The sequence below is a fragment of the Corylus avellana genome, chromosome ca11 (assembly GCF_901000735.1).
Source record: "Corylus avellana chromosome ca11, CavTom2PMs-1.0".
Taxonomy (NCBI): domain Eukaryota; kingdom Viridiplantae; phylum Streptophyta; class Magnoliopsida; order Fagales; family Betulaceae; genus Corylus; species Corylus avellana.
Window position 1 is genome coordinate 7,030,580 of NC_081551.1, and position 21,558 is coordinate 7,052,137.

A 21,558-nucleotide genomic window follows, 5' to 3' on the forward strand; every position below is an offset into this window, starting at 1 on the left:
CAACTGAGCAGCTTTGATTCTTGCAAGTAGGTTTGACTGAACCACTAGATTAGCCAAGTGTTCAGGCGCACCTTCGCCTATGATTTCCAATCCCATCCTAGTGAACTCTCTGATAAACTGAGGTTGAGAAATTCCAAGAGTGGCAAGCTCCACCGTTGATTTCCTACTTAACGTGTCTACTACTACGTTAGCCTTGCCAGGGTGATAATTGATCTCACAATCATAATCCTTGATCAATTCTAACCGCCTTCTCTACGTCATGTAAAGCTCCTACTAGGTAAAGAAGTACTTCAAGCTCTTATGGTCCGTGTAGATCTCGTACTTCTCGCCATACAAGTAGTGCCTCCAGATCTTTAAATCAAACACGACTACAGCCAACTCCAAGTCGTGCAAAGATTAGTTCTGCTCATAAGTCTTCAGTTGGCGTGAAGCATAGGCAATAACATTGCCATTCTGCATAAGCCCGCACCCTAATCCCTTCTTAGAGGCATCACTATACACTTCGAAATTGCCAGATCCCGAAGGTAAGGCCAACACTGGAGCAGTTATCAAGCACTCCTTCAGCTCTTGAAAACTATTCTCACACTCATCCGTCCAAACATAGCAAGTGTTCTTCTTAGTCAAAGCAGTAAGTGGTCCTGATAGCTTCAAGAAACCCTCGATGAAGCGTCGGTAGTAACCAGCGAGTCCTAAGAAACATCGAATCTCGAATACGCTAGTTAGCCAAGCCCACTCCACCACTGCCTTTACCTTCTCCGGGTCAACTGCTACACCTTCTCCGAAAATCACGTGTCCGAGGAAAGACATGCTACCCAACCAAAACTCGCACTTCTCAAGTTTAGCATAGAGCTACTCCCTTCGAAGCCTCTCTAATGCCTTCCGTAAATGCTCCTCATGCTCCTCCGTCGTCTTCGAGTAGATCAGGATGTCACCAATGAAGACCATTGTGAATTGGTCCAGATAGTCATGAAAGACTCTGTTCATCTTGTTCATGAAGACAACTGGTGCGTTAGTTAGTCCGAAGGACATAACTAAAAACTCGTAATGTCCGTAACAAGTCCTGAAGGCCGTCTTAGGAATGTCTCCTTCCTTCACCCTCACTTGGTGATAGCTTGAGCGTAAATCAATATTGGAAAATAATTGCTCCCCCTGTAGCTGATTCAACAAGTCATCAATCCTTGGAAAATGATACTTGTTCTTGATCATCACCTTGTTCAGCTTGCGGTAGTCAATGCACATCCTCATCGATCCGTCCTTCTTAACGAACAACACCGGTGCTCCCCACGATGATGCATTAGGGCAGATAAATCCTTTATCCAAAAGCTCTTGGAGCTGTTCCTTTAGATCTATCAACTCCGATGGTGCCACCCTATATGGTGCCTTAGATATAGGATTAATGCGTGGCACACACTCAATTCTAAATTCAACCTCTCTCTGTGGTGGCAATCTAGAGTAGTCTGTTGAAAAGACATCTGGATAGTCTCGCACCACAGGATGTCTTGCAGGTCATTCTTCTCTTCTTTTACTAGGGCAACAACGAATGCCAAAAATACTTGCCCTCCTCCAAGAATAAGCTTTTTGCCTCGAACGGCAAAAATAGTTGGAGGTAAAGACCCCACTCGTGATTCAACATATGTCACTTCTCCTTCTCCCCACAGCCTAAGCGTAACTTGCTTTCGAGCGCAGTCGATAATGACCAGATACTTTGCCAGCCAATCGATTCCGAGAATAACGTCGTAACTAATCATAGGAAGAACAACTAAGTTTGCAGGAAGTACTCTTCCACAAATGCTAACAAGGCATTCGCAAACTACACGCTTACAGACTATGGTTTTTCCTACAGGAGTAGTTACAGTAAGACCAGGTTCCAATCTAGACAGTCTTACAAACATAGTAGATACGAAAGAGTGGGTAGCTCTTGAATCAAACAAAACTAAAGCTTCAAATTCAAGTATAAGGACAGTACCAGTCACTACTTTCGATCCTCCCACCTACTCTCCTAGAACAAGGGCGTACACTCATGCTGGCGCCAAAGGTTTCTCAGAATCTCCTTTGCCCACGCAGTCCTTGCTGAAGTGAACAAACTGACCACACCAGTAGTGTTAAATGCTAAAATATTCATATTTTTAACCATTAACTTACATGTGTTAATCATTTAGTTTTAGTTAATTTGTGCTATTTTACTTCCTTTCTATATTTTCTTTGTTTTATAGGTTTTTGGAGGAAAAGAAAGCGTTTCCGGAAAAGTTCCAAGCTTAAAGGGCAAATTGGGAAAACCAAGAAGATATGGTTAAGCTTAACCAATCATGGTTAAGTTTAATCAAATAACGAAAAGGATTAATTCGGAATTTCTCAAATTGGAGTCAAAATCGGATTGGATTCAAAATTGGATTCTGCATACCTCTTGGTATTTTGACCATAACTTTCAGCTCAAATATCTGATTGAGGTGATTCAAGCGGCATTGGAGAGCTAACTCAAAATTATACAAATCACTGGGCCATATCATTTTCCTAATTCGGAGCGCCGCAATGCCAAAAGCACGCCGTAAGACAAGACTGCAATTTTGGGCGAATCCTATTCCGATTTGGACTTAGGTTTTCTTTATCCTAATTGGACTTGGACTTAAATCTCCAAAATTCCTAGGATTACTAGGGCTTCTAGGACTCTCTTAAGCCCTATTAATAGAGCTCTAAGCCTCACAATTCAATAGACAATTGGAAGGAGACAACTTTGGGGAGAGGAATTGGAATCTACTTCTATGAGCAGTTTTCGGTTCTTTCTTTCCCTTTTCTTTTTAGTTTATTTTCATTATGTGTAACTAACTCTTTAGAAGGGCTAGATTGAAGCCCTAATTATGTTTATTTAATATTTCAATATTGGCGCCTTTGTGATGATCATGTTGTGATATTTAACTTGATTAATACATGTTATGTTGTATTCCTCATATGTGTTTGTTTGGCCAACATATGCATGTGGTATGGACTAGTTAGTTAAATTAATTTGGATAACCGAGTCTTGGGTTTAACATAAGTAACAAAAGTAATCCACACCGAGTTATTGGGTTAATCAACATGGGGAACCGGGTGTATACACCCATGCCCTAGGCCTCATGTGTTTGTCGATTTTCACATAATATATGCTTTCCTAAAGAAAAACTTAGTATACACCATTCTAAATCCTTTAGGAAAGAAGAGAGTTAGAGTATACACCCATGCCTAACTCATTACTTAGGGAAATCTATAGCTTAAGGAGTATACACTCATGCCCTTAGGTTAACAAACATTAGATAGACATAACATGATCAAAACATTGGCATATTGATATATTAGCTAAATATAATTAGTGGTGGATATCAAAGCCCTGCTTTTACCTTTACTTTATCTTTATATCTTTTTATTTTTCTTAATATCAAATCGGTGACAATTTGATATTTTAATTAATTCAAAACAAAATCATAATCCTCGTGGGATCGACCTCATATTTGCTGCACTATACTATTGTTTTGATCTTGTGCACTTGCGAGTTAAAACGTACTAAATATTATCTATTAATTTAGGTAGTATTTAGCACAACAAGTTTTTTGGCGCCGTTGTTGGGGATTGTTTGATTTTGTTTGGAATTTTTTTTTCTGTTAATTTATTTTTGTTTTAAATTTTTCTGTTTTTATAGTCTTTTCCGCAGTTTCTGTGCCTCTGGAGGTGCGCTCGAGCGCCCAACCAGGGCGATCAAGCGCACCAGTGCAATTGAGCGCACCTCACAGTGCGATCGATCGCACATCCAGAAAGCAGCAGAGTTACTGCACTAATTATAGATTTGATTTTTTTCTTTGTTTCATGCAGGGTCATTCAAGTCTGCAAATTAGTAAGTTTTTATTTTTAATTCTGTATTTATTTCCCTTTTAATTTTAACTTCTTTTTGTTATTTTTGCTTTCACACATGTGGGGCAGCACTCCTACACCCCGTAAACCATGTTTATGTTGCCATGACCCTTATCACAGTGTTAGAGAATGTCCTACGTTGAGACAAATTTTTAACCAATACATGAACGCAGCATTCTCTAGACCGGGGAACGGCCGCTATTTTGATTCCTGCAACCCATCATGGAGCCAACAGTCCAATCTCTCATGGTAAGCTCAAGCTCCAGGAATTCATGCTCCACAATCTCATAGAATGCAACATAACTCATATCAACAATTCTATGATCATTCACAGTTCTCTCAATTAGATCCACCACTACAAGATCAGCTGGCTGCCATGCATAGGACATTAAATATACTTGTAAAATCCATGGCTACTCGGAACATCTCTCCTAGTCAGCCAGCCACCCAACTTCAGGTATGTGCCACATGTTCTCGTTTTGATCATTCTACTGAAACGTGTCCTTTGAATTTATTTGCAAATCAAGAGCAAGAGTCAAAGCTGAATAGACTGAAAAGTATGATACACACCTTGGTGACTTCGCAACAGAAATTGATGACTAATCAAGAACAAATCAATACAAGGATCGATCAAGCGTTTCAAAGAAATGATCAAGCCATTCAAAGATTGGAAGTACGAATGGGACAATTTGACAAGGAGCGGAGTGCATCTCCCATCAATTGGCCTCAACAATACCAAGAATAAACACTTCCTCCAAAAAGGTCTGCCTTAGAAGAAGCAGTTGTTGCCGTAGAAAAACAGTGTTCTGACTTTGTAAAACATACGGCAGCTCATCTTAGCCACATAGAGGAAAGAGAGCAATCATTTGAATGGATGGAGGCCCACCTCAAGCAAAAATCAAATACACTTAAAGAAGAAGAAGAGAAAGAGTGTCAAAATCAATTGGTGGCCAATCCTAATGAGCATTACAAGGAGGAAGAGTACACCTACTATCATGAGCAAGCTATCACATTGAGGAGTGAAGAGGTGGGTGAAAATCAAGTGGAAGAGGGGAAAGAGGAGCAAACTGAAATTCCACAGGAGCCACATCAGGAAAAAGAAGAGAGCACTAAGATTTTTTCAACACTAGCTCTTATTCCTGAAACACCAAGAGGCCAGGAGGAAAGTCTGTTGGAGCTACCACATGAGCAAATTGAGGATATCAAGATAGAAAAACTCGCTGAGTTTTCTTCTTACTTTATTCCAGTTCATGATTCCCCACCAGATGAGAAACTGTTTGAGAAAACTCAAAGTGGTCCCACCCGATCTAGAAACACTCGGAATCACCTTGCAGCAGAAAATATTCATTCCCTTTGGTGCAAGAGAAGGAAAGATTGGTGCTTCAAGTTTAAAGTACCACCATCTAGCTGAAGACGTTAAACTTAGCGCTAATGGGAGGCACCCCAGAGCATATCCTTTTTATTTTGTTGATTGTTTTATTTTATTTTGTTTTTGTTTTCCTTCGTGTTTTATTTTCCTTTAGTTTTAATGTTTCAAGTCCCTGGTCAATTTTGTTACATTGTTACTGTAATTGAGCGGACCCGGAGTGCAATCGAGCACAATAACCAACTTTTGGCTGCATTGCATTCTGTCAGTGCGATCGAGCGCACCATGTGTAAGTTCGAGCGCATGTCACCCAAACACGCACTCCACTGTGCAAGTGAGATTGAGCGCACCATGTGTGCAATCGAGCGCACTCGGGCAATAGGCCACGTGACTTATTTTAGGTCACTTTCCCTCATTCCCCACATCCTTTTCTTCCCTACGCCATACACACTCCATCACTGCACATCACCTCTACCGGCACACCAACCCTTGTCCCTCACTTCCACCGATCTTCAACCACCACCTCACCAACACCACCACACAAACCACACAACCCATTTTCCCTTCACACAACACATCACACACCCAACTCCTACTCCCCCAACTTGCATTTTTACATAATTTTTGCAAATTGTGGGTGTTTCACCACCCACATTTGCATCTCTGTGGTTGGGTTTTCATCTTTTGCAGGGGGTTTTGGGCAGTCGTTGCCATGCCTTAGCAACCTTGGTCATCACAGTGCACACCAAGTGTTCGACAGAATTTCCGAACCAAGCATCTTCTTCGGGACAGCTTTGAGCAGGGACCACAGTCTGGCTGAAGACGTTAAACTTAGTGTTCATGGGAGGCACCCCATAGTTATCTTGTTATTTTATTTTTGTCTTTGTGTATTTTCATTTCATCTTTTTATCTTTAGTTTTGTTTCCTTTTACTTGTTTTTGTCTTTTCTTAATTTGCAGGGACAAGTGTGCTTCACTTCAAGTTTAGGGGTATGCTATGAGCCATGCTATTCCAGACAGTTTCGTCCATCTCCCGGGTAAATTCTTTCCATGTTATTGACACATTGGGGACAATGTGTAATTTAAGTTTGGGGGTATGGGGGACACTTCACACACACTTTGTCCCAGTTTTATTTTATTTTTATTTGTGAAAAAATCAAAAAGAAAAAAATATATGCATGTTCATGTTTGTCTTAAAATTTTGGTTGATCTTAAAAATTGTGATTTGATTTCATTGGTGAGCTTAAAATTTTGAACAGATGAGCTAATAATTGAGTTTTTCAGTTTGGTTACTTGCTTAGGACAGTTAAGAATTCACCTGTTTGATCTGATCTTACACAAGCACATTAGCACATAATTTGTGGGGTATGACATGAAAGTTTAATGTGTGTGTTTCTATGTCTTAAGTGAAACTGGATGATTTATTAAACGGATACTTTGGCATATATATGCATATGTGATAAGAAAAAAAAAAGAAAAAAATATGATCATTGATAAGCTTTTCACTGAATAACTGGACCTCTTGCCTCAAAGCATTGAGTGTTCACGTCAAAAGGTAAAGAATTTGGATTTGATTAATGTCATGGTTAGTTTGGTTTCATAACCTTTTTTACTCGAGTTAGTAAGTCCTAGGGGTGTCTCTACACCTAATGCCTTAAAACCATTTGGTTTAGGAGTCATTGACTTAACACTCGTTATATGGGTCAATTAGAAAGCTTATGGGAATCAAGCATTGCACAACCTGACGAAGAAGAAAAAGAAAAGAAAAAAAGGCAGAAAGAGAAAAATATGCCATTGTTGTTCATTTTAATAGGGATTTCAGTGAACTTTGAGATATTGAGACATTGTACATTAGAAACAATTGGAAGCCTCATATTTATGTGCTAGTTCACTTTACCCTATTTTCAAACTTGTGATGTCTTAGCATGTCCTTTGTAAGTAATTGAACTTTGAGATTCCAATTCATTATGAAGATAGAGTTCATCTTTTTAAGCTTGCTAATGAATGAAAATCAAGATCTTGAAGTGATACTTTAATTTTTAAAATAACATGAACTGTGCATGATGTTTGTGGGTAACATTTCTGGAAAACCCTCACCAGACTTCACTCATCCTCTAGGGAATTCCTAGGGGCTTAAAAGGCTTGTTGCATATGCTAAATGCAATCGTACGTCCCACGAAAGATGGATTTATTTTTTTGTTCTCTGTTTTTCATTTTGTCTTTAGTTTTGTATTGCTAAGGGACTAGCAATATGTAAGTTTGGGGGTGTGTTAAGCGCTAAAATATTCATATTTTTAGCCCTTAACTTACATGTGTTAATCTTTTAGTTTTGGTTAATTTGTGCTATTTTACTTCATTTCTGTATTTTCTTTGTTTTATAGGTTTTTGGAAGAAAACAGAGCGTTTCCGGAAAAGTTCCAAGCTTAAAGGGCAAATTGGAAAAACCAAGAAGATATGCTTAAGCTTAACTAATCATGGTTAAGTTTAATCAAATAAAGAAAATGATTCGGAATTTCTCAAATTAGAGTCAAAATCGGATTGGATTCAAAATTGGATTCTCTATACCTCTCGGTATTTTGACCATAACTTTCAGCTCAAATATCCGATTGTAGTGATTCAAGCGGCATTGGAAAGATAACTCAAAATTATACAAATCATTTGGAAATATCATTTTCCTAATTCGGAGCATCGCAATGCCAAAATCACGCTGCAAGACAAGACTGCAATTCTGGGCGAATCCTATTCCGATTTGGACTTAGGTTTTCTTTATCCTAATTGGACATGGACTTAAATCTCCGAAATTCCTAGGACTACTAGGGCTTCTAGGACTCTCTTAAGCCCTATAAATAGACCTCTAAGCCTCACAATTCAATAGACAATTGGAAGGAGACAACTTTGGGGAGAGGAATTGGAATCTACTTCTAGAAGCGGTTTTCGGTTCTTTCTTTCCCTTTTCTTTTTAGTTTTATTTTCATTATGTGTAACTAACTCTTTAGGAGGACTAAATTGAAGCCCTAATTATGTTTATTTAATATTTTAATATTGGCACCTTTGTGATGATCATGTTGTGATATTTAACTTGATTAATACCTGTTATCTTGTATTCCTCATATGTGTTTGTCTGGCCAACATATGCATATGGTATGGACTAGTTAGTTAAATCAATTTGGATGACCGAGTCCTGGGTTTAACGTAAGTAACAAAAGTAATCTACACCGGGTTATTGGGTTAATCAACATGGGGAACCGGGTGTATACACCAATGCCCTAGGCCTCATGTGTTTGTCGATTTCCATAGAATATATGATTTCCTAAAGAACAACTTAGTATATACCATGCTAAATCCTTTAGGAAAGAAAAGAGTTAGAGTATACACCCATGCCTAACTCCTTGCTTAGGAAAATCTATAGCTTAAGGAGTATGCACCCATACCCTTAAGTTGACAAACATTAGATAGACATAACATAATCAAAACATTGGCATAGTGATATATTAGCTAAATATAATTAGTGGTGGATATCAAAGCCTTGCTTTTACCTTTACTTTATCTTTCTATCTTTTTATTTTTCTTAATATCAAATCAGTGACAATTTGATATTTTAATTAATTCGAAACAAAATCACAATCCTCGTGGGATCGACCTCGTACTTGCTGCACTATACTATTGTTTTGATCTCTTACACTTGTGAGTTAAAACGTACTAAATATTATCTATTAATTTTGGTAGTATTTAGCACAACAGGTAGCAAATCCCGGTTGCTGTTCTACATGGTCCCCAGTGAACCTTGTTACACTTCCTGCACAGCCACATAACTACATTTGTGGTGCTTTGCACTAGAGAATACACTCAAGTATAAATACATAAGCATTGATTTAGTGTGAATTGGCATTAAATGCCTTCATATGAAACCCTCATCTTTCAAAACTCTTAAATGCCTTTCATTATCAAATGTTCAGAAATTAAAAACAGACATATATACTTATGCTAATTTTGAGAAAATTGTAACAGGCCCAAATTGGTTCCTGCATAGAACAGGCTGCACCATGTTAAAATTAAAAGGTGATGGTCCAATGGGGATAGGTTTATGAGATTTCCAGTAAGTGATAATGCAGCTAAGCTTGGGGTGATTAGAATGACAGGAGTGAGAACTGGTATTGGGTTCTATGCAAGAGTTTTACATGTTGACCCAATTGACGTTTGGTGGGTTAGGGGTTGTGGCATATTGGGTGTAAGCTTTGGTTTGGTGGTCTGATTGGGGTGATTTCAATATTGTTCATGTGGGCGAACAAGGGCTTGGGGTAGACAATTAATGAGTTAGAAGGGGATCCAGTAATGGGCTTGAGCTACAATTTTGGCTTGGTTTGGATGGTGGGTAATTTTCCAATTTGGAGGCTATGGTGATAAAGGTTTTGGTGGGGAAAGTGGGGCGAGTAAAGGATATATATGAGTGATATTGACCCCTCAAATTCGAATTTAAAGTCTCGGATGTTGGGCTCTCTGTCATATGCCTGTGTCGCTGCTTTCCATGGGAAAAAGGAAAATTACTTTGGACACTTTATATCATATATTATTCTTATGTCACATTCTCGGGACATCTTTTTGATTTTTTTCACAAAGAAAAATCTTTTTGACTGTCGGAAGATGTGAAAGTAGGTAGGGATGTAAAGCAGGAAGTGGATAGCGTGAAAGTAGGAAATAGGAACTTGGAAGAGATGTAAAGAAAAATATGGATAAAGAAAAAAAAGTGGATAAGGAAGAAAAAGAAAAGTGGATAGAGTGTAAAAGTTGAAAGAGATGTAAAGCAAAATATGGATAAAGAAAAAAAAGTGGATAAGGAAGAAAAAGAAAAGTGGATAGAGTGTAAAAGTTGAAAGAGATGTAAAGCTGGATGACATGTAAAGTGGATAAAAAAAAAAGAAAAAAAAAAAAATTGGATAGCGTGAAAGTAAAAAGAGATGTAAAACGGGAAGTGATCTTAAGCTATAAGTGGATTAAAAAAAAAAAAAAAAAAAAAAAGAATACAGTAGTGGGATAGTGTAATAGTTGTTGAGAAAAAATTTGATGGTGCAAAGTAAGCAATGATCTTGTAATGCTATATATAGAATCATGTAAGGACGTTATCTTTAAAGTTTGATTTGTACCTTTCGGAATATTTATATTTGGTGTGACCAAATTTCTTGACACGCAACATCCCTTGATTAGATTATAGTGTCTATTTTCATTAAAAAAACACTTCAAAAAAAGAAGGCTAATAAAACACCCCTTTAATTGGTTGATCAAAAGCTGCGTAAAGATAACACAAAAAATAAAAGATACTAGATGAACCTTTCAAATGGTTTTTTATGCTGCTAGAAGTAAAGCTCACCTGACCTGTTTATGAAAGAAATTCTATATGTACTTCTAGACACTGTAGTGCACTTCGGTGAACTCCCTTTTCTTTTTTAAGGTGTGAATGCTATATGTTACTTTTTCTAAATGAAGAGAACCTCCAAGATAATTTATGACCAATGATCACAACGTTTTATATTTTTTTTCTCTTGTAAGCAACAATTAAAACGTTAGAAAATTAATGTACAATGACTAAACTGTCAAACCAAATTCCATGGTATCATCACCAAGCGGTTAAAGCGAGTTTTAATTTGTTTTTCTTCATTAAAACTCATGAAAAAGTTTCAACATCAAACACATGAAGCAATTTTAATGATCATCTAAAAATGTTTGTAACAATACAACAAAAGTAGGAAGAGATGTAAAGCTAAAAATGGATAAAGAAAAAAAAATAAAAAATAAAAAAAGTGGATAGTGTGAAGCATCTCTTGCTTAAGAAAATAATGATATCACAAAGAGAAATGTTACAGATACTTTCACTTTCATATTGCTTAACGTGACAATAAAAATGATCATTGTATCCAATATTTAATATTAATCCATATAAAATTCAGTGATAATTTTTAGTACCTAGTCATGAAATTATGCACTTGAAAATATAAGAGTAAAGTGTATAACATTTCTCATTGACAAATGCCAAAAGTTCAACAATGCCCAGAGTAGAAGTCTAATGCCAATACCATATTCTTCTCTTATCTTAGTTTGGCAGGTCGATGTGTATTTGTTTGTTTATGAAATCATATTGGAGTATATTTTTATGAATGCTTTTGTGAATAATTGCTATTGGCATGAATTAAATACTTTGAGTGTGTTTGGCCACGTAATTTCGCAGGTGATATGCACGTTTCTAAACAAAATTATGGAGAGTGTTCTGTTTGGGAGTTAGCTTGAAAAAATAAAAATAAAAAATTTAAGTTTGGGCGATTTTACCAAACATTAGCGTTTAAAATGTGTTTTCAAAAATCACATCGTAAAATCGTTTTCTTTTTTCAGAGTAATACAAAAAACCACATTTTTATCTCATAATGCTAACTTGGCAATCTACGCTAACCCTTAAACATTCTTTTAAAAAACAAAAAATCCAATGATTAGTTAAAAACTTAAAATTATCGCATCAACATTGTTAAATAATTATAAAAGAAAAATATAATTTATAAATTTGCTCTTTTTTCAAGCCGTACATTTTAAACCGTTAAACCAGACAGAATCACAAGTTCAAGCCAGCACTAAACGGCTGCAAAATTCATTCAACAAAACACAGTGTGGTCTGTTTACTGTTTAGAGGTTAAGAAAGCTTAGCTTTTGTTAAGGAATTGCTGACTGAGAAGCATAAATGTGATGGAACTAAGTAATTAAGAACCAGCTGTGCTTCTAGACGGATTTTTATAGTATCGTTTAGAGAATTGCTCTACCAAACAAAATCAAATTTGAATTCAACACATGAGGATCTACTAAAGAGAACAGGAGGATAATAAAATACTGAGCTTTGAAAATCCAAAAAAAAAAAAAAATGACATTCGATGATCAGAGGAGCAGTACAGTAATTCACATTTTGTGCAATTTTGAGGAGAAAAGCTTCATGGGTTCTCAACATCTCCGGCTCACTTTTTTTACAGATCACCTATAAAAAAAGGATCTAATATAGTAAAATGACCTCCACTATATGTGGGTTAACATACAGTTATGATGATGTTATAGATTGAGAATATGATGTGATGAGATTTGGTTCTAGTTGAAATGTAAATAGAATGTGTGACCGCGTTATGATTTATATATAAATGTTTTTATACCTCAAAGTGAAATTATCGCGAGTAATGTCCTATTTTACAAAATTTCCACTTGGAATTAATAATTAAATCTTTTAAAAATATTTTTTTAAAACCTTTTAAATGGCTTGGTATGATCAATGATCATTTTGTGTCTTTCATAAAGGCTTATTTTATGGTTTATTTCTATGTGATGTTTAGTTACGAAGTTGTAAACATACGCAGTTGCTACATTTCTATCTGTGAGACATTTATTTGTCCTATAGTTTAATAGGAACTAGATCGAGTTTGAGTTTAGAGTCTTTCGTTGGACTTGGAATGTGGAGCAAGAACCGCGCATAGGCAGTTTTATTGTAATCCTATAGTTATGAACTCTAATGATATATTTTGCGATAGTTAGCTGTTGTCATCTTTTGGAAGTATTAACTCTTGCTCAAATCATATTTTTCCGTATTTCACTATTTTATTCACTCTGATAGGTGTTATAGGGTAGTTTTCCCAGTTAATTAATTTGAGAGGTCTTACTAGTAACTTTCCAAGTTAATTATTCTAATTCAAATTGGGGGGCGTTACAAGTATAATTTATATAAAATACTGTACATACATTATAAGATGTTATAATAACATTATAGAACAAACAAAGTGAAAGTGCGAGAGTTATACCTCTCACAACTTCATCACACAAGCACCTCCTCACTTTGCCAGTTGTGTTTTCACTTGTGCATGGCTTTGCCACTAAGAAGCCTCCCCTCTCAACTCTCTCCCTGTCTCACATGCCTCTGTGTCTTAAAGTAGAGGAGAGAAACTTGGTGTGAAAATTTTGAACGTCTATGTAACACTCTGGTCCCACTTTGTGAAGATGATGAGGAGTAGTCCTCATAGAGTGGGTATTTTATTAAGATAGTTATGATTGCTAAGTCCAATACTGCTTAGTTACTAGTTGAAATTGAGCTTGGATCCGAATCCCCTCGCATTGGAGGGAAAATTGGAGATTCTTCAATTGTTGATCCTGGCCATTCATTTTCATTCAGCAGCCCACATCACGCCATGTGTCCCACTCTGAAAAATGCTTAACGACTCCAAAAGCTTGTTTATCACAATTTATGTGGAATTAATATTATGAAGTAATAAACAATTCAATCACCCAAAATATATAAAGCAATAAAGAGGTAGACATAAATATTTTGGTTACAAAAAGGAAACCTTTTAGAAACCGATCTAAAAGTAAAACCTCTCTGGGGCAGCCAAACCCAGGAAATCACTATCAAAAGATTATCTAGAGATTACATACACTAGGAAAACTTACAACCCTTTGCAAGACCTTGGCTCTGTAAGATCGACAATCCTACAACTCGTCTCCTTGTTCACAATCTTCTTCAACGTGATTCTCCTTTACTAAACCCTTCTGATAGACTTCTCAACCGTAAATTTATCAAATGAACAACTAAAACTCTAAGAGATTCAATTTAACGCTCACCACATATGATCTCTTTTAGCACAGCCTCCGACGAACTCTCTGGGGTGAAAATTTGTAGCTCTCTTTTCTATAATGATGTATATATATCAGTATATCAAACCCTAGACCTGGACCCACTAAAAACACATTTTTGGGCATAATACGTATGGGGTGTCTGGATAGAGTTAGTGCTTATCCGGATAGGGCCTTGCGAGCAAAAAAATGCTTGCTGGAATTGGTGTCCGGACAGCCTAGCAGCATGTCTAAACACCCCATGCAAAGGACATTTTGTCGGTCCTTGATCAACAGCTTCGATCGATGAGTGTTTATGGTCCGATTGAGCTGAAACTTTACATGGACGTTTATGACACATGAATCCACATTATGAATGGTGGAGATTGGATTTTGAGCACTCTATATTAGTGTTTGATTCCGTGGACAGTAGCCTCTGCATTTTGAAACTGAATTAAGCCAATACAAATACTAACACACTCAACTTTTAATAATAAAATATTAATTAAGTTTTAAAAATAAAATAAAAATAAAAACAATAAAAAATTAAAATAATTTTATTAAAACTATAGGGTGGCCGGCCACCCCCAAGGGCCGGTTGGGGGTGGCCGCAGCCACCCCCATGGCCCCAAGGGGTGGTTCGATCACCCCTAGGCCAAACCCATAAAATACATTTTATGGGTTTGGCCTTTGATGGGTTTGGCCCTAGGGTGTGGCTTCGGCCACCCCCAAAGACCGGTTGGGCGTGGCCTAATTTTTTAGGTTTGGCCCTAGGGGGTGGTCGAACCACCCCCTGTGGCCATGGACCGAACCTTGGGAGCCACCCCCCATGGCTCAGATGAGGTGGCTGGCCACCCCATATTATTTTATAAAAACTTTTAATTTTTTATTATTTTTATTTTTATTTTCTTTTTAAAAATTAAATAATATTTTATTATTTAATTATAATGGGACACGTGACATTTTGTAGAGCATTGGATGAAAATCAATGGTCCAGATGGACAATTGGAGAATCTCCGATTAACCCCTGAATTGGAGGGGTTCCGGATCCATTGAGCTTTTTAGGAAATTTTAAGAAAGCTTCAAATTGACTAGTCATTATGGAATGATAGTGTAGATGTGGTTAGCGCTTTTCCCTAATTTGTCACAATTCGAGCCTTTATGTTGGTGCTATAGTGCACCGTTAATCGAGTCCTTTTCCATCATGCCATTGGCTTGATGCCACATGTGTCAAATGATCGAGCTGACACCTAGTGGATCGATTCATCATGACTCACAATTAATGTGAGTCAAAATCATAGTCAAATCTTAGTCTGTTCAGCGTGACATAGCCAAGAACTGGAGCCTCTATTGATTGAGCTTCACTTTTTTCTCCTACAAATCTAAGCTCGCCATGTGTTGAAACTCGGTCGATTGAGCTAGTTTCTCAAACTTCCTAACCTTCCATTTCTGACCTTGTTTTTCGATCCATTCCGTTCTATCTTTCCAAGATCCTTAAATAGTTAATCGATCAGGCGATATCGCACAAATGGTAGTAATTGAGAAGTAACTTGGGCTAAGAATGTTGGAATCACGCGTAAGACCTCAATTCGGAAAGAAAAAAATCAACAAATTAAATTTTGCAAGGCATCACTTGGGTGTACCAAAGAAAAAAAAAAAAAGTAGGTTAGAGTGTATAATACATATAGTTGTCCATAGATACAAGTCTTTGTTGACACATCCATACCCTTAGGTTAGCAAACATTAGGTATTCATAATATGATTGGAGCATTGGCATGTTGTTATATTATTTGAGCATGATTAGTGGTGAATATTAAAGCCCTACCTTTATCTTTATCTTTATTTCTTTTCAACATATCAATATCAATTTCGTGATGACTTTGATATTTTAATTAATACGAAGCAAGATCAACAATCTCCATGGGATAAATCTTGTACTTGTTGCACTATACTATTGTTGTGATCTTATGCACTTGCGAGTTAAAACGTACTAAATATTATCTATTAATTTATGTAGTATTTGGCACAACAACTCCCGATGAGCACGAGGGTGGTCACTAGATTATATGAATAACTATTACATTCCACTATTCTCCATTTCTAATAATAACTATTCATTTTTTTGACGAAATACTCATTATGTGTACCAAACGAGCCATTAGTACTAATTAGATGTTTGAGGTCGGGGCTGAAACTTAAATGTTGAATGGTGAATTGGCTTTTCTGTTCAATATGCATGTATTTTCATAATTAATAGGAAATAATGTTTGAAGAAATTTGTTGGCTTAACTCATTTTATAAAACTGGTTCTATAGAAGAGAGTTGTCCACTCCTTATAAACATGCCGAAGGTCTTATTCACAAGCAATGTTGAATTATTCCTCAACATCCTCCCTCACGTGCAGGCCGGTATTTTTTCGAGACATCATCATGGGGTAAATAGTGTTGGCTCCATTCATCTTGTGGTAGGTTCTGATACCATGAAAAAATTCATAGGCCTAACTCATTTCATAAAACCGGTTCTATAGAAGAGGGTTGTCCACTCCTTATAAACATGCCCAAGGTCTTGTCCACAAACAATGTGGAATTATTCCTCAACACCCTCCCTCACGTGCAAGCCAGTTTTTTCGAGACATCATCATGGGGTAAATAGTGTTGGCCCCATTCATCTTGTGGTAGGTTCTGATACCATGAAAAAATTCGTGGGCCTAACTCATTTCATAAAACCGGTTCTATAGAAGAGGGTTGTCCTGTAACGACACCGATAGGCAAGTCAATTAACTAGTAATTGATCCCATGGTTCGTCTCCCAGCCCTATCCCTCACGGGACAAGACTCAGGGATTTCAACCTCTCATAGACGAGAGACCTCAGCGGAAGACTTTCGAAACTATAGGAATAAAAAGCATTACATACACAACCACACATTCATACACCAGAGTAAACAAAATAGCTCATAATATAAAAATAATCATCAAATGTACTGGTCACCAGACCATCATCAAATAAGGTTACAACCCATGATAGAATTGTCTTAACAAAATATCAATAGATTAAATCCTAAGTTTAAGCAAAGCTAAAGAGATAACAATCTCGATCATATCTGCTCGGGTGGTTCCTCCATCAGTCCACATAGAATGTAACCAAATTGGATCCATGTCCTCAAAAATTACTCGAATCAAATCCTGCACAATCACCCATGTCTGCTCCGAAGGCATCTTCGCCTAAGCTAGCTAAACGGCACAATTATTCATAATGGAGGGGAAAAAACATAAAATAAAGGGGTAAGTCCAAAGACTTGGTGAATATTAACGCATCTAATGTCCATGTCATTTTTTGTAATGAACTCTAATTTTTAGAAAGTATGCAATAGTTCCATAATAACAGATTTCCATAGGTGTGATATAGATATATGATATCCATATGATATAAAGTAACAATTATAGTTCAACAGTATGCCCTACTCGACATATCACCCCTTCTCAGTAGAGTTGGCGCTGTCTCGAGATACCTGTAATACAATCCCGATGCCCCGACTATTGTACACTACCGTACATAACACTAGCGGCACGACCAAGTCCGACCTCGGGTGGCCCACACCGCTAATGATGTTCGTCCTATAGTGACCGCTCATTAAGGCTGCGCAGGCCACGAAACAACCATTGGATCCAAGGTCCATGCACACATTTGACCATAAAGCTAACATGTATAGTAAGTCCATGACCATTATACCGCACGTACCGGTGTACCATGTCATACGATGCAATTTATCCTATCTCTATTTTACATGTATGCTTTTTACAAGTCTCACTTTGCTAACATATTCAGCACAGCGTTTTTCTCAAAAATGCTAAAGTTCATGGGCAACAAGTGTAAATCGTGAGAGTTACAAATACGCATGTTTTGGTACACAAAATAGTCGTGCAGCCATGGAAAATAACAACGCGCATTACGTGAGTTAAAACTCACCTGGGTTGTATAAATTCTCCGAATACTCCTCTGAATGGTCCGAGATCCCCAAATCTGTGAAAAACCTTATATTAGTCCTAATTCCACTAAAACAACTCTATAACAAGAAAACAGGAGCTATCAGACGGCCGAACAAAATAGCATTCCCTAGAATGCTTCAAACCGTACGTCCGAGCTTGATGTTGTATGTCTGCTCCGAAGGATTTCAGGTAGAAGCTTATTTTGTCCATTCGTCCTCCTACCCTCCCAAATCGATTTCTAAGGCTACCAAAAGGCTTTCTAAGACTACCTATCTCAAAATAATGTCTCCATGCAATACAAAACACACTAAATCAAGATAAACTACTAAACCGCCAAGATTAAAGCATAACCTAGCTAGAAACCCAAAACCAATAACTGAGCTAGCAAATTAACAACATAAAAGCCAAGAAATGAGCTAGGCTTAAGGATACTACCTCCCTGAAGCGAAACTTCAAGAACCTACTCTCTTCTCCACAAAACACACAAAATCTCACAAAACACACTCTCAGAGAGTTCTGGGAGCATGGGGGCATAAATGAGCGTGTGAAAGTAAAGGGGGTAGGGGTATTTATAGCAGAGGGCACTACCAACTTCTCTGAAAAGTAGCGGACGTCCAGGTATTAACCAAAAGTTATTCCAAAATTATCGTACGTCCGTGTACTATTTGCAAGCATATGTACGGCGGTTCCCCTGCGTACGTCCTCCACTACAGACAAGAGCGTACGTCCGTCAACCGTAGCGTACGTCCGGTCCGAAAGTTTAAATTTCCAAAATGCCCTTCTAGTGGTCCTTAGTGACTCTAAACCCCAAATTAACCCTCTAACTAAGCTACCTAAGCTTAGTTAATTTATTTGAGTCACTACATTCTTCCATCCTTAAAAATATTTCGTCTTCAAAATTTCTAGATAAAATACCAAAAGAATAGCATTCAAGGAGGAGTAGAATGTTACCTTTCGTCCGTAGTATCGTTGGTATCATGCTCAGTAGGTTCCTGGGCTATCTCTTCCCATCCATTAACTAGGACTTCATTATCCTCGAACAACTCCGAAAAATCACCTTGCAAGTCATCTAACGGATCATACTCGATGTTACCAATGCTATACCAGCCGTCATCAATCTCTACTCCTAAATCCATCAGCTCACAAAATGAGTAGTTCCACATGTAGTCTGGGTCGATTAGTATAGGTGCAGTGATCCTGTAGAGAAAAGCAAATTCTTTCTTAATCAACTATGCCATTACCCAAAACGAAATAGGTATACTATCCAAGTATAATCTTGAAGAAAGAGTCATACACAATCACTCAAACAAATGTAGATAACGACTCTACCTATCTTGCTCCGCCTCCCATGATTCTTCCTCAACACCATGGTTACGCCACAATACCTTAACAATAGGAATCATTTTGGTATGTAACACTTGGTCCTTCTTGTCCACAATCTTCACCGGCTCCTCGACATAGGTCAATCCCTCCTGGATTCCTAACGGCTCTTATTCCACAATTACATCGGGGTTAGCGATGTACTTCCTCAGCATCGAGACATGAAAAACATCATGTGTCGTGACCAAATCTTGGGGTAAGGCGATTCTGTACGCCAATCTCCGCACTCTTTGGGTGATCTCAAACGGTCCAACAAATTGAGGGCTAAGCTTCCCCTTCATCCCAAATCGCATCACTCCCCTCATGGGTGATATCTTGAGGAATACACGATCCCCCACTTCGAATTCCAACGGTCATCTCCGGTTATCGGCATAGCTCTCCTGCCGACTCTAAGCTGCGCTCATCCTTTCCCTAATGATGAGCACCTTGTCGTGAGTATTTTGAATCAACTCTGGCCCCAACGTCTACCTCTCACCGACGTTATCCCAACACAAGAGCAACTAACACTTACATCCACAAAGTGCATCATCAGGCGGCATTCCAATAGTTGCCTGGTAGTTGTTGTTGTAGGCAAACTCAATCAAAGGTAGGTACTAGAACCAACTACCTTTGAAATCCAACACGCAACCTCGTAACATGTCTTCCAGAATTTGGTTAGTCCGCTCCGACTGACCATCTATCTGGGGGTGAAAAGCGGTGCTAAACTTTGGCTCCGTTTGCTTCTCCTTCTGCAAACTTTGCCAAAACCTCGAAGTAAAGCGAGAGTCTTTATCCGATATAATTTCCGATGGTACTCTGTGTAATTGGACTATATTCTGAACATATAGTCTGGCCTACTTATCCATCAGATCCTTAACCTTCATGGGAATAAAGTGAGCACTCTTTATGAGATGATCGACTACTACCCAAATGGAATCTTCTCTAATGGTTGTCTTGCCTAAAATAAAATCTATAGCGATCTCATCCCACTTCCACTTAGGTATAAGCAAGGGCTGAGCATCCCTGCTGGCTTCTGATGCTCTGTTTTAACCTGTTGGCAGGTTGAGCATTGCTCCACAAATCTTGCGACATCCCGCTTCATACTGTTCCACGAGTATGATCCTTTCACGTCCATGTACATCTTAGTGCCACCAGGTTGTACAGTGTACGGGGAACGATGAGCCTCGCTCATTATCTCCTTCCTTAGTCGTCCACCTTCTAGCACGCATACTTGCTTGAAATGGGTGAGCAATCCATCGTCCTTAAGACAGAATTCATTTGCCTTCCCTTCTTCGAGCAACTCCTTGATCTTGGCACACTTAGGGTCCTCCGACTAAGCGGCTTTAATTCTTGCAAGTAGCTTTGACTGAACCACTAGATTAGCCAAGTGTGTAGGCGTACCTTCGCCTATTAGTTCCAATCCCATCCCAGGGAACTCCTTGATCAACTGGAATTGAGAAAATACAAGAGCGGCAAGCTCCACTGTTGATTTCCTGCTCAATGCGTCTACTACTACGTTAGCCTTGCCAGGGTAATAATTGATCTCTCAATCAAAATCCTTGATCAGTTCCAACCACCTTCGCTGCCTCATGTTAAGCTCCTTCTAGGTAAAGAAGTACTTCAAGCTCTTATGGTTCGTGTAGATCTCGCACTTCTTGCCATACAAGTAGTGCCTCCAGATCTTTAAAGTAAACACAACTGTTGCTAACTCCAAGTCGTGCATAGGATAGTTTTGCTCATAAGTCTTCAGTTGGCGTGAAGCGTAGGCAATAACATTGCCATTATGCATAAGCACGCACTCGAATCCCTTCTTAGAGGCGTCGCTATACACTACGAAATTGCCAAATCCCATAGGTAAAGCCAACACTAGAGCAGTTATCAAGCACTCCTTCAGCTCTTGAAAACTCTTCTCACACTCGTCCGTCTAAACATAGCAAGCGTTCTTCTTAGTCAAAGCAGTAAGTGGTCCCAATAGGTTCGAGAAACCCTCGATCAAGCGTCGGTAGTAACTAGTGAGTCCTAAGAAACATCGGATCTCGAAAACATTGGTTGGCCAAGCCCACTCCACCACTGCCTTTACCTTCTTCGGGTCAATTGCTACACCTTCTCCAGAAATCACGTGTCCGAGGAAAGACATGCTATCCAACCAAAACTCGTACTTCTCAAGTTTAGCGTCAAGTTGCTCCCTTCGAACCCTCTCTAATGCCTTCCGTAGATGCTCCTCATGCTCCTTCGTCGTCTTCGAGTAGATCAGGATGTCACCGATGAAGACTACGATGAATTGGTCCAGATAGTCATGAAAGACTCTATTCATCGTGTTCATGAAGACAACTGGTGTTAGTTAGTC

The 21,558-nt window shown here is 38.2% G+C and overlaps 1 protein-coding gene across 1 annotated transcript; it reads right to left on the reverse strand.

Annotated features, from left to right (window-relative positions):
- Positions 1-396: 396 nt before the first annotated feature.
- Positions 397-807, reverse strand: LOC132164968 (uncharacterized mitochondrial protein AtMg00860-like). Its single transcript, XM_059575483.1, has one exon. The coding sequence runs from the start codon at positions 805-807 to the stop codon at positions 397-399; it is 411 nt and encodes a 136-aa protein (XP_059431466.1).
- Positions 808-21,558: the final 20,751 nt, after the last annotated feature.